The sequence below is a fragment of the Fulvia fulva genome, chromosome 7, assembly GCF_020509005.1.
Source record: "Fulvia fulva chromosome 7, complete sequence".
NCBI classification, from domain to species: Eukaryota; Fungi; Ascomycota; class Dothideomycetes; order Mycosphaerellales; family Mycosphaerellaceae; genus Fulvia; species Fulvia fulva.
Window position 1 is genome coordinate 1616987 of NC_063018.1, and position 14250 is coordinate 1631236.

Here is a 14250-nt window from a genome sequence, read left to right on the forward strand (position 1 = left end):
CTCCCGTCCCTCCCGTTTTCGTTTCCCCTGCCGGCAACCTATGCCTTACTCTGCTTTGGTAAAGCTTTCTCGCTTGACCCATCGCTAGCAAAGATGGCGGCTATGCTGCGGGAGGGCTGTTCCCAGTGTTGCCCGTGCGGTGTGCCTATGTGCTGGGCCACTGCGCCTGTTCAGAGTCGTGGTTCACTTGCACAGAATCAATGCCGACATCATCCTGCTCCATTCGACATACGTGGGCAAGCTGAGTTGCAGTACCACTGTATACCTAGTACGCTTCTCAAACCCAGGGTATTGAAGCACTCATTGTTCGAGACGGTGGTCCACCAAAGCCAGCCCTTTCTGCCATCGGACATGGAGCATTCGGCACAACCACAAACATTGAAACGATCGAACGCTATCAACGGGAAGTTGCACAAAGAGAAAGTCAACTCTGTCGCCAGCGGCGAGTGGGCTGCTGGCAACATCAAGTTGTCAAAAGCTCTAACGCTTGCTCGCAAGCAAGACGAGAAGGAAGAGAAGAGGTATGCATCATCTGAACATAGTCCTCCGTGCGCACGAATCAACCCCGAACGTTGCTAACTGAGACCCGGTTTTACCAGACAAGAGAAGATGCTGGGGAACATGTCCCGCCAGAACTCTTTCGAGCCAAGCATTTCCGACAATGCATCTGCAGATATGATCTTTCAGGCTCTACCCATGAGCTCATACGCCACCACCCTGTCGAAGAAGACTAATTCGGTAGGCTGGTCACGAACGGGTGCGTCGGGATCAGCGGTGGCCAAGGCTCACGTAGGGACGAAGACCAAGCGCTGGGGCATTTTTGGACGCAAGAAGGAAGACAGCCACCGGCCGGTCGACAACTTCACCAAGCGGGATGGAAGCGATAGGGAACGACGAACGTATGCAATCACTCGATCGGCCGGATTGATGGCCGGTGCGCTCCTCGACATGGCCGAGTCTGAAGATGAGTCAGTAAAGAGGACCCATAAAGTCGGATGTGGGTGGGATGTTCAAGCACAGCCGACTTGTACAGCACGACACTCAGCTGTTGAAGACAGTGTTGAGGAGAGCCTTGCCGAAGTAGCAGACGAAAATGCAAGACTGTTGGACCAGCTGTCGCAAGCGGTAGAGCCCGAGCATTCGCAGATGCAATCGGGATGCCGTGACTACACCCAACCCAGAAGAGACGGGCGTCACTTCAGGCGTGACCCCAAGCCGGCATGGCCAGATTCATCAAAGGCAGAGAACGGGCGGAGATTCCATTCCCTATCGATCGGCGACGTCGACTGGAGTAAACTCGATACCGACCGTCAACTACGAGAGCTGCTACAGCAGTTAGATGAAGATCGACAGAGCGATGCAAGTCCGGCAGATAGCGGCATAGACATGGACAACGACGACCGGCCGTTTGACAAGGGCAAAGCTCGTGCCGTATCAGTCTGTTCCAGTGACACGTACCACTCATTCATTAGCTATGACGAAGCCAGCACTGCGGACCAGGAAGCGATCCGCTACTCAGAAGATGTAGAGCTTCATAGAAAAGATGCACTCGCCGAAGTCCTGGAACTTCACTATCGGAAAGTTCTCCAGGAGCATGAAGATGCAAGACGCGCAAAGCAGCTTCAGGAGGAAGAAAGGATAGCAAGAGCACTGCAAGAAGAGGAAGCTCGAATCGCAGCAGAACTCGCCAGCCGCCGAGTATGCGTCTGTTGCGGTGATGAAAAGCACGTCCTCGCCTTCCCAGCGAAAGCCCCCACCCCCGACTGCTCACACATCTCCACCACCTGCATAGCCTGCATGCACACTTGGCTCTCCTCCGAACTCTCCTCCAAAGGCTGCGAAAGCCTCAAATGCCCCGAATGCCCCTCCATCCTCGACTACGACGCAATCCAGCTCCTTTCCTCACCGGCCACCTTCACCAAGTACGAGCAATTACTCCTCCGCAATACCCTCTCCTCCCTCCCCGAATTCGCCTGGTGCCTCTCCCCAACCTGCAAATCCGGCCAACTCAATATCCAAAACGGCAATTACATGGAATGCGACACGCTCCTTGGCGGCTGCGGCTATCAGCAATGTCTCCACCACCGCACCCCGTGGCATACCGGTGAGACCTACACCGCCTACGATCACCGCGTCAGTGGTGCCAAAGCCCGTGAGGATGAAGCTGCCACTCAAGCAATCCTTGACGACATTAGTAAGAAGTGTCCAGGGAAACGTTGTGGGTGGAGGATCCAGAAGAGTGAGGGGTGTGATCATATGACGTGTAAGAAGTGCAAGTGGCAGTTTTGTTGGGAGTGTTTGGCGAGTCATAGGGAGATGAAGAGGGAGGGGAACACGGCGCATGAGAGGTGGTGTAAGTTTCATAGTAAGAATTTGGGGGTTGGTGGGGCGGTGGTCGTTAGTTGGCCCTTTAATGCGCATGCTTGAGGGAATGGTGAGGTGAAGGGGATGTGGTTGTGGGTGGAGATGGTGGTGTGGAAGGAGTGAAGATTCATTGTGTTAGAGGTGATAGACTGTGGTCTAAGCAACGCAATGAGCGGTACCTTCAACCAACGGTCTCTACAAAACAAGGAATCAGGCCAACGGTGAGTTCATTGCACAGCTTCGTTCTGGAAATACCCAGTGGCCAGATTACAGGTCTTGCCAGATGCTACAAGCTTGTCCTTATACTCCGGGACAAGACCAGCATACCTGCTCTGACAATTCACGCTGGTCCAATACTGCCACCAAGACAAACCTCGAACATGACTTGTCAGACCCAACTCTGCCATCAACCAATCTCCGTATGGAATGCACTCAAGATCATAAGTAGTACCGCTGATTTCGCTAGAGTAGGGATATCGTCGACGACTCCATTGCGTATCGTAGGCAATCCTTCGTTTCATGTGGAGTGGGCTTGGTATCTGTAGTAGAGGCGAGTGATCCAGCCAAGCTGTCGCCCATAGTGCTTGCCATTCAGCTCCGAGGAAGTTGTTGACGAGACTGATGAAGCCGACAAATGCGATGGAGCGGTCGTTGGGTGGCACATATTTGGCATCAAACAGTCCGTATCGGAGGTCTTCTTCGGCTGGCCGCTTCATCGGGCGGTCTGAAAAGTCGCAGCAGCCGAAGCTGAGCTGTGTCCAGAAGTCATGGTAGAAGCGCTTCTCACTCCAGACACGGCCAGCCCCATCGTCTGCTTCAAGTGCGAAGACGTTTACCGCTGGGTGGATGTCTAGATATGTTCGCAGTGCCTGGAGAGCGTAGATCCCTGTGTAGGCCAGCACGTCAGCTGTGCGAATCTTGTGTGTACCCTGCATGTACCTGCTCCTACGACTATCAAGTCGTATTGTAAATGCGCCATCACAAGTGGCCGTATGCTGTGAACCTACATGTACGCGATGTTCTACATGTAAAATGTGCTGCGAGGCGGCGGAGCCAGCCTCGTATAAGTGCGCCGAAGACTTGCGATACGCGAGAGTGTACTATGTCTACCTTCTATCGCATTAACCTATCGTAAGGTATCAACCTATCGTACCATTCTATCTTATTCTGATCAACCTATAACAGTGTTATTATCCTCGTCCTTATCGTCTATATCCATTATACTAGCTTTACTAAGTAGACCTCCTTTAGTAAGATTACGTTACTAATCTATCTACTACTAGAAGGCCGCCTACTTACTACCTAGAGTAGTATCATCTAAGCCCCGTAGTATATCGCCTAATAGCAACTTTGGACTAGGGTATTTAGGTATGAGATTATTAGTTCAAAGTACTAGAGGACTAAGGTCTAGGACCTCTAAGCTATCCGATATTAATCTACCTATACTTACTATAAGTTAAGTTAATACTAGCTATATTATTACGTAGGCGTAGGCTATCTTATTGTAAACCGGTAGTAACCGGACTACTAGTAGCTAGCTCTACTAGTAACTTCTATATACGACGGACTATATTACGATCTCTACGCTATCTAATAATACTACCGTAGATTAATTAATTAATTGATTGTTCTATTAACGTACTATTTAAGTCCTAGACTATTTAACACGGGTCGTATCTACGACCGAGTTTAAAATTTAAAGAGAAAAGCCCCGTATACCCGGACGTAAAAACTCTTTAAAAGATCGCGAGCTCGTACTTAGTATTCGTAATAAAGGTCTACGAATACTACTACGGTAGTACGCCGCGTCCTAGTAGTAAAACTTGTCGCGGTCTTATTGCCCGGGATAGACGGGGATTACGCCCGTGTTTCTTTACTACGCCGCGCCGGGTAGGCCCGCCGTACGTACGCCGAGAACCGAGAATTTAAGAGAGAGAGAGAGAGGTAGTATCTCGAATAACCCGTCCCCTCCGAGAGTCCTCTACCGCCTCCTTTATACGATACCCCGAGATTTAGTATCTCGCTCTAGATTCGTAGCGAGAGCGCTCGCTTTATACGGCCGTCGTTATCCGAAGAGAGAGTCCGCCGCCTTCTCTCTTCTTTCGAGTAGTTCCAAGTGTCTTCGTTAATAGATATCTATACGTGTCCTCTCCTCTCCTCTCTTCTCTTCCCTTCTTCTTTATACCGTACCCTAGGTTACCCGTCGCGTTATAGGTTTCGAATAGGCGTCGCTTTTCGTGTTTACGGCTAAGCCGCGATTCGAGAGGGGGGTTCGAGTTCGAGAGGGAGAGTCTTAGTTTCTCTTCGCCGTAGCGAAGGTACTTACGTCGTCCGCCGCGTAAAGGCGCTCTCCGTAGGACGACAATGCTACCGTAGAGCGACTATAGGTAGTCTAAGGTAATAGTCTCCTTAAGTATAAGACCGCGGATATCCTTAACTCGGAAAGTAGCGACGTAGTATAGGCCTAGGGTAAATTCGCGCTGATTAAGATTAATAATAATCTTCTCGAGAGTTATACCCTAGTACTTATAAATACTAGAGGCGTATATAGCTATTAATAGAAACTATTATCTCTAAGTACTACGGCCTTAAATACAGAAGCTACGCTTAATATAGAAGATAGGGAAGACGTACTTACCGTTCTATCTAAATAGGCTTAGTATATTACGATCCTTAATATTATTAAATACTATAACGTGCTTTACTACCGAGCGGGCTATACTACCGAGCGGGCTACTTTTGCTAAGAACTATACCACTTCTATAGATATAGCTATATAACTACTATTATAGCGTATATTGTCTTTAAACGAGGCCAAACTAACCTTAGCTATCTAGGCTACGAAACGCGACGCGACAATCACGTATCGGCTTGCTATAAAGGTATACGACGCGTCTCGAACTATACTAGGGTATCGATTGAATAGACGACCTCCTCGGGGTGACTACGAGCCTAATTCGAAGAAGCTTATATAGCTAGAAGGGAGGGTGATACTTGAGTATATACTCGAGCTAGATCTTAGAGGTTTCCCGCTATTAAAGGCTAATATACAAGTAATAGCCGACTTATTACTATAAGAAAAGGGTCTTAAGCCCGCTAGTTTTAAGTAGATCGACAGGTTAATTAGGCGGCATCGTGAGCTAAAGGTTTATATAACACGTAGATACGATCGTTAGCGAGCCCTAATAGAAGATCTAGACGTAATCGAGATGTAGTTCTTACTTATACGTAATATAAAGGAGAAGTATAGCATCCTTAACTAGGACACCTATAACTTCGACGAGATAGGGTTTATAATAGGTGTCATTACGTCTTAGAGCGTCATTACGGGTTTAGAAAGGCATAGTAGAAAGAGGAAGGTTGTTTAATAGGGTAATAGAGAGGGAGTAGAGAGATAGCGTATTAGATAGCTCTTATACAAAGCGAGATTAGTAAGCTAAGTAAGTCTAACGAGACCCTTATATAGCGGAAAGCACGAAAGCGCAAGTACATTTAGTCTAGAGGGTCTCTAAAACGTACGTACCTATTAAGTAGACTCGCTAGATAGCGAAGAATCTAAAGAGGAATTGTCCTCCTAGTAACGATTCTATAGGATGTCGTCGTATTAAGATACCGTCGTAATTAAAGTAGAAGTAGTATAGTTCTTAGCAAAAGTGGCCCGCTCGGTAGTATAGCCCGCTCGGTAGTAAAGCACGTTAAGTAGATAGTAAGGTAGTATATCTCTTAGTTTAGCGGTATCCGGCTTCTAAATAAAACTAAAGAGCGTATTGGTCTAGCTATTAGCTAGGCCGTGTTTAGTCTATAAGTTAGAGAGTAGTATAATACGAGATCTAATTATAACCTTAACTTCTACCTTAAGATTATTAACCTTCTTCGTATAGATATCCTTCGAGCGTAGTAGTATAGTATTGTCGTTATTATAGTTTACTCTAATAGGGAGTATAGGATAGCTAAGATTATAAAGCTTCTAGTAATTACGCTACCTTACCGTATCGTTAGTAAAGTATAGATAAACTATATCCTTAAAGAGGTAGTAGTGAGTAGTAGATATACTACGACGTAACTCGCTCTTAATACGGCCCTTAAGCGTATTCTAATATATCCGAGTAACCTTAAAAGTACGGAGGCCCTTAAGCGCCGAGTAGAACGTAACCTAGAGATTATTATCGCCTTACTACTACATGTTAATACTAAGCTTAGTAACAATAATAAACTAGAGATATACGTTACGGCTACTAATCTAAGCTTAGTTACGGCCTAGGGTATTGTCGAATAGGGCGTTCTATCTAATAGGTACTAACTAATTAAAGTTACTACTAAGTATAATATATACACCGCTAAAGAACTTATCGTAGATATTCTTTAGTGATCGAAAGCGCTAGTTAACTATTATAGACGACTAACTACCCTAGTAAGTAAGGGCGCGCCTAGTGACCTTAGGATAGCTTACGCGTAGGTATATATACTTACCGGTCCGCGGGCCGTAAAATATATATAGTAATCCTAAAAGATGATAAATCTGAAGTTTTTAGATTCCCGTATTTTCGCTTTATAGAGAGATTCTTTATAAACCCTACCTTCCTACTAAGGTCGCCTCCTAGCTATATATATCTTAATAGTACCCCTATATATCCCTACTACGTAATTAACCGTAAAAGGTTAACGAGATTTGACGCGTAAATTTTAGGGTCTAAAGGGGCCCTCGACTCGACGATACTATATATAGTATCTATTAGCTAAATATAGACTTCTTATTAATAGATAGATAGATAGATTTGTCATTCCCCTAATCTAGGACCCTATTCGGCCTATATAGGTGTATATCTATTGTTATATACAAAGGGAAACCCGGATAGGTAAAAACCCTTTCCGCCCCTAACTTCTCCTTATCTAGATTAGCTTTCCCTCTAAACGTACGTAGTCTATGTCACTACTCCGTTAGCCCCCGCTCCTAGCCGGTCTCGTTACGCTACGCCGTATCCTCTCTTCCTATACTACTCCTACTAGGCGGTACTGTTCTAGCTAGCCCTTCTCTAGTATCTAGTTCGTAATACGCCGTAGGTCCTTAACGTTATTAAGAAGTGCCCTAATCGTCCGGTTCCTCGCCTTTACTATCTACTCCCCCCTTCCTAGCGACTACCTTAGATAGACGAGGAGTCCGTACCGTACGTTCTAGGAGTAATAGCCGTAGGGGTAGCTAGTATTCGTGTATTCTAGAACCTTCCTCTATAATAGGTACCCCTAGAGGCCGATATATTCGCTTCGTAGTTAGGTTACTATACTACTCTATACCCTCGTAAGGCGGTAGTAGATAAGCTTTAGGGGGTACTTGACCGCGGATTTCGTAGCGAACTATTCCTTAGGTTGTCCCGCTAGCTAAGGGCGTCTACTATACCCTACACCCTAGTTATTCTACCTCTCTTTCTATAGTTGCTCTATAAACGATTTCTTACCTTCCTATCGTACTACTAGCTATTCGTCCCTTACCCGGTAGTTCGGCTCGTTTCCGGGTCGAATGCCCCTATACGCTAGTACTAATTCGCGGGCCCTTACGACTATACTAGCGATGACCTTCTATACTAGGTACTATACCGACTTGCCTAAGTAGGAGGTCCGTAGTCCCTAGATATATAGGTCGATCGGCGGTATAGCGGTCTCGTACTTAAGTATCCTTATTAGTATCGCCTTATATACCCCGGTAACCTTCCTTAGGTATTAGTTTTAGATCTTCGCTAACGGCGTAACGAGTCCCTTTAATAGGTAGGTCCTCTCGCCTAAGAACTATACTTAGCTACTATAGGTAAGGACTAGCCGTATAATAGCCGTATATAGAAGTCGTGACTACCGAAAGTCCGCCCCCTATATAGACGTAGTGAGCCTCTAGTATAATACTATATTCTGTTTAGCTTTCCGTAATGTTGCCTATACGTACTTCCTCTACCGTAGCGCTATAGTCTAACGACGCCTCGAGTTCATATTCGATCCTATAGTAGGTTACTTTATAGTAGTAGCTATCTAAGATCTAGGAGAGGTCGATCGTGCCTTAGAGTCCCCCTCTCTTCTAGGTACCTAGGTCCTTTAGGGTATTAAGGGCAATTGCGTTGCTCGCTATTAAGTCGAGTACTTCGTCGGCTATAGGGTGCGGCTATATAAGGCTTTCCTAGGAAGGGTGGTGTATATTAAAGTCTCCTACTACGATATAGTACCCTTGTCTCTTAAGCGCACTGTCTAGGTGTCTACAGACCCCTAGGTCGCGGCTAGACCTCGAGGCTAGCGGTTATATATATAGGTTGTGTATCTAGGTGCTACCTACGTAGAGGGAGGTAATATCGCCCCCGCCTTCTTCGTCTACGTAGTACACTACCTCCTAGTCGGATTCTAGTAAGTCCTTACTAATATAGAAGTACGTACGGGGTCTACCGTCGCCTCGTAGGCATGTCGTATAGCCTAGTGACTTATAGGTCGCTAGTCTCTTATAGTACGGGTTAATCTATAGCTCTAAGATTACTAGGACGTAGTAGACGTACGGGTCCGCCTCGTATAGGAAATAGTTCTAGACTATATCCTTGCTATAGTTAACGTTATACTAGATAATACTAAGCGTATCGAGGCTAGTTATCGTTATCGATAATCATTTCCTCTATAATATCCTATGTCCTACTACCTTATACGTCCTAGTCTACGCCTATCGGCTATATACTAAAGGGGAGCCGGGCCTAGTTAGATTCCCTCGCCGTAGCTAGTAGAGTACGTAGCCTCCCGTACGCCCTAGGTTACGTATCCTTTATATTATTCTCGGCCCTAGGGCGCTTATACCCGACCGCCGCTAGCTAGTTCCGGTATAGGCTAGCCTTACGGTCGCCGTAGAATCTTAGGGCGACGGTTCTATTTATAATTGCCTTGTTTTTCGCTAGTTTCCGCTATAGGCATTCCGCGCTATACGATAGGTAGTACCCTAGACAGTTCGCGTACCGCCTCGTAGCCGATATATAGTCCCTAGATATATAGTCTCCTATATAGTTCGAGTAGGCCTACTTATTTATATACGTATAGGTTTGGTGTCTATACTATTAGTATTTAAAGCATTAGAGGACACGAAAGGATAAGGAGTGCTTTTCTACTATCTTAAGGCTATATTGCTAGATTAGGCCTTGTTCTATTACTAGATCCGCCGCTTTCGCGTCTTATAGCTATACTATTAGCGCCGAGGCCTTCTTGCCTTCTAGCCATTTCCTATAGAGCTAAGTCGCCTTCTAGATTAGAGAGTTAAGAGTGACCGGGTTGTCCTCTTAGAGAGTACGTAGGTGACCTTAGTTAGTTAGGTCGAACTCCTTAGGCATATTGTAGACTAGGATCGTAAATTGCTTCGTTAAGACCTTCGCTAATGCCGTAACCTTAGATACCTACTATAGCTATACCTCTAGGTGCCTCCTAGTAGTAGTAGAGCTAGTATAGATCTATAGAGTACCGTTAGACTATCAGTTCACTACGACTACCCCTAGTTAATTAATTCGTTAGGCGAGCTCCTTATTCGATAGCTTCGTAACTTCGGCCTAGTCTTCCTTTACTATAATACGGATCGTAACTATATCGTATATTAGGCGGGGGCCTAGTGTCGATACCGCGACCGATACCTAGCTATAGGGGTGTTAATTCCGAGTGGCCTTACTAATTGCCTAAGACGTCGTCCTTATTTCTTATTGCCCTCGGTAATACGATAGTATAAGCGCCGTACGTAGCTAAGTGATTATCACCTATAGAGACCGGTATAGGAGCTAATCGTTAGTTTCTATACTTTTTACGTCCTCTATAAGTTACTACTAGTTGTCTTAGGGGAGCTTCGTCTATAGAGCCGTAGGCGCCGGTAGTACTATAGCCTAGGCTACTATTACCTAGGAGTTGCCTAATATAGCTAGGCACCTCCGCGGCGTTTAGAGCTAAAGAAGTAGGGTGAAGAGAACTTCAAGCTGTCTAAATTAAATAAGGTAGAACTCCCTTAATTCTAGGGGTAGTGGCCTACTTTCTAGATGGTTAGAATAGCCTTAATAAGAGCTTTCGAATGTGTCGTATTTGGCGATATAAGGCGAAAATCCGACCCGAAGTCGTCTTAGACTTCTTATTAATAATAAAAAGCTTAACGTAGCGGATCTTATTCTATATAGCGGTCGGGTCCTAAAGCGACTAGAACTAGCCGTTAACTAGTAGACTCAAGTATAAATATAAGGTCTAACCTTGAATATTATATAAGGTAGAGCTAGTAGGGGCGAGCCGAATAACTAGGTCGTAAGAAGATTCTTATCGTAGCCGTATAGAGAGGACTTTAACTAAGAACGATTTACTACTACTAGCTTTACTATCGAGATTAAGAAGAATTTATATAAACCCTCCTTACCTTCGTTAATAACGCGTTAGCCCTAATTCTTAATAAGATACTAGTAGAAGATTATAAGTACCTACTTCTAATATCGATTTAGGCGGTCGACGCGGGCCGCCGAGTCGCTACTAACCTTAAGCTACTTATTATTCTCTTATTACTTACTAGCGTACTAACTCGGAAGCTTATAGATCTCTAGATAAGTAGCCTAGTACTTATCGATACGCGAAGTCTATTCTATAGCTATATCGCCGGGCCTATAGCCGATATTATTAGGATTCTACTAGAGAATAGTCTAGTTATTAGTATTACCTAGATAGGTAAGAGCTTGGCTAAAGTCGGCTTAACGGCGGTTACGAGCTTCTTTACGCTTATCGTCGTCCTTATTAAAGACCTCTAGGACCTACTCCTTAGGTAGCTTACCTTAGAAGTCGTCTAGGTAATTATATACCTAGTAAGCGGCGTAGGTATCTAACTACTTAGCAAAGGGCCTAGCTTTACTACTATTCTAAAAGTCGTATAGTAAGGTAGGGTAATCCGTAAAGGGATAGTATAATAGAACCTTAACGCGATAGAAGTCCTCGTACAATATATTAGTAGGATCGTTCTTATACCTAGGAAAGTAGCTTAGTAGGCGCTCTCTATTTCTATATATTATCGCCTTCGGTAGGCTACGCTAGTAACTATACTTAGTAATAAACTCGAAGAGTCTAATATCTTCGATACCGACGCGGGATTAATACTTTTAGATAATAATCTATACCTTATTTAGTATACCTTTGTCTATACTTTATTATCGCTAGTAATATCTAGTAGGGTACCTTAATAATTTAGGAGGCGATAGTCTACGGTTACTATAATTTAGCTACTACTCTATAACGGTAAGTAGAAGTTTATATAGATAGATAGATATTTCATTAAGCTATTATAGTGCCCTCTAGCCTATATAGCTATACTATCTTATTTTCGTATATATAGAGGGGAAACCGTATTACTAAAAACCCCTCCTCCTTCCCGCCTATCTTTTCCCCCTCGTTATCGTCTTAGATTTCCCTTATTAGGGGTACGCTAGTGTTATAGGCCTGCCCTAATATCTATCCTATCTATAACCCCCCTAGCTTCCGCCTCTTGTCTATCTACTCCTCCGTCTCGCTAGCGAGGTTAAATTACTAGAGGTATCCCTACTATAGTATCTACTAAGAGATTCGGCGAATGTTACCTTTGTCCCTAATAATTGACTTATAGTCTCTCCTTCCCGCTTAGTGCCTCTAATTTCCCCTGCCTCTCGCCTACTACGGGTATTATAGTAGTATATATTCTAGGTTTTACGATAGGTAGCTATACTAGTAGGCTAGGCTTTAGATATCTAGTACGCGTCACCTAGATAGGTAGGCCCTTAATCTTATATATTCGGACCTAATTTAGATCGCTATACTTGCTTCGGCCCTTATTTGGTCTCTATATAGCTAGTAATTATGTCTCTAGAAGGCTCGGAGTACTATTAGGCCTATTGTCTTAGGGGACTTCCTTTTCTAGTCTTACTCCTATAGGCAGCTCGCTATCTATTCCGCTAGGCTTTAGGTCTTAGCCTTACTCCCGCCGATCTAGCGAGTCCTACGCTCCTCCTCTTTTCGTGCTAGCTATTCGGTACTTGTCTATACGGCCGTAAAGGTAGTAAGGTTATCCTCTTTTTAACTTGTCCTATGTCCGGGCTCTCTCCGGTAGCGGCTTTCTATCTTATTCTATACCTCCTAGATCGTAGTTTATACTAGGTAATCTATTGTCTTTATCGCGTATTAAATTCTTATTCCCCGGATATATTACCGATTAGTAGTATTCCCGTCTCTATTTCTACCGTACTTATTAACGTTATCTTATATACCCCGAGTATCCTACGTAGGTTACCTATCTATATCCTATCTAGGGGTTGCTCTATCCGTTTTAGAATCGGCTTACCTACGCCTCCTATCCCCTAGATCTATACCCCGTATAATATAGCTTGTTTAACGATAGCCTTATATATTACCCTTACCTTATCGAATGTTACTCCCTATATAGACACCGTAAGCCTCTTTATTAAGGCTTCGTTACCTTGCGCTCGACTCTAGGCTTTCTTAATATATACGTTCTAGCTTAGCTTTAGGTCGAGCTAGATCCCTAGTACTCGTAGCTCCGCTAATAGCTTAGTCTCGTAGCCTTAGATTCTTACCGCCGCCTTTATATTATAGTACGTTCTCGCTTTACTAAAGTGTATAAGCTAGTACTTTTTTAGGGCGAACCGGGTACTATACTTCTTTACCTACTCCGCGCATTTCTTATACCTATCTTAAAGGAGGCGATAGTTCTCCTCTATAAAGTCTAAATAGGCTAGAATGTTTATATCGTCTCCGAATCCTAATACTAAGGTTTACGGAGAGGTAAGTAGGGGGATTAGATCAGACAAAAACATTAGAAATAGATTAGGGGAGAGAGAGTAGATCCCTTAGGTCTTCTAGCCTCTACCTTTATCGGGTCGGACGTATACCTCCCTAGGACTAGGTATATCGTCCGTCCCTAGAGAAAGGAGTAGACGAACTTTATTGCCTACTAGAGGATACCTTTCTATTATAGAATATATCTTAGCCCTTAGTATAAGACGTTATTGAAGGCTTCTAAGATATCGAGGGATAGTAAGGACGCCGCTCGGTTCCTACCGTAGTACTAGAGGGTCTGAATTTGCTCCGTAATTAGCTCTATTACTATTAGTATCGATCGCTAGCTTCTTCCCCCTATCTATATTGCTAGAAGTACGTAGTTATTCCCGGCTAGCTACGTAAGTCTCTAGGCTACTATCTTCTCTAGAACCTTCCCTATCGTGTTTAGAAGTACGATTAGCCTATATGATTTTGGCTAAGTATAGTTCTCCTTCTATAGCTTACGTAGCACTACTATAATAGACTCTCTATACGGCTACGGGTAATACCCTAGCTATAGGTACGCGGTAAATAGGTTTATAAGGCTCGGCGTAATCTCTTCTCTATACTCTTTTAGTAGTATATTTAGTATCCTGTCTAGGGCTTTTCGTCCTTTTAGCTTACTAATAACTCCTATTACTATAGTAGAGCTAACCGCCTAATCTATATCTAGGGGTTCCGGGTCTAAACTAGGGTCGATATCCGTAAGGTCTACCTCTACTTACGTCGAAAGGAAATAGTCGGCTAATACTTTTGCCTTACCCCGGGACGTAGTCGAGGCAATCCCTTCGCGGTCTACGATTAGAGGGAAGTAAGGAGTTCGTTACTCTTTAGGTAGTCGTACCTATTTAGCTAGTCTCTATATCTATTCCGGGTATTCTATAACGAGCCCGATTGTCGCTCTCTAGTCCTATAGCTTATCGCCTCGTATCTATACCTTCTTCTCGTATATCACGCGATAGTATTGCTCCTACGTCTCTTAGGTATACTCCTTCGTCTACTGTCGCCTTGCCCTTCTAGCCTCCTTTACCTTCGTAGAGTATTTAGGGGTCTAGAAGG

The 14250-nt window shown here is 44.4% G+C and overlaps 2 protein-coding genes across 2 annotated transcripts; one reads left to right on the forward strand and one right to left on the reverse strand.

The window, feature by feature from the left end:
- Positions 1–93: 93 nt before the first annotated feature.
- CLAFUR5_10179 (E3 ubiquitin-protein ligase RNF19B) lies at positions 94–2427 on the forward strand (the record flags this gene model as incomplete). The annotated part of the gene is made up of 2 exons (XM_047909327.1): positions 94–521; positions 600–2427. 2 exons carry the CDS (start codon positions 94–96, stop codon positions 2425–2427), a joined length of 2256 nt encoding a protein of 751 aa, XP_047764849.1.
- Positions 2428–2591: 164 nt separating this feature from the next.
- On the reverse strand, positions 2592–3343 carry CLAFUR5_10180 (uncharacterized protein; the record flags this gene model as incomplete). The annotated part of the gene is made up of 2 exons (XM_047909328.1): positions 2592–3250; positions 3304–3343. 2 exons carry the CDS (start codon positions 3341–3343, stop codon positions 2592–2594), a joined length of 699 nt encoding a protein of 232 aa, XP_047764541.1.
- Between the last annotated feature and the right edge of the window lie 10907 nt (positions 3344–14250).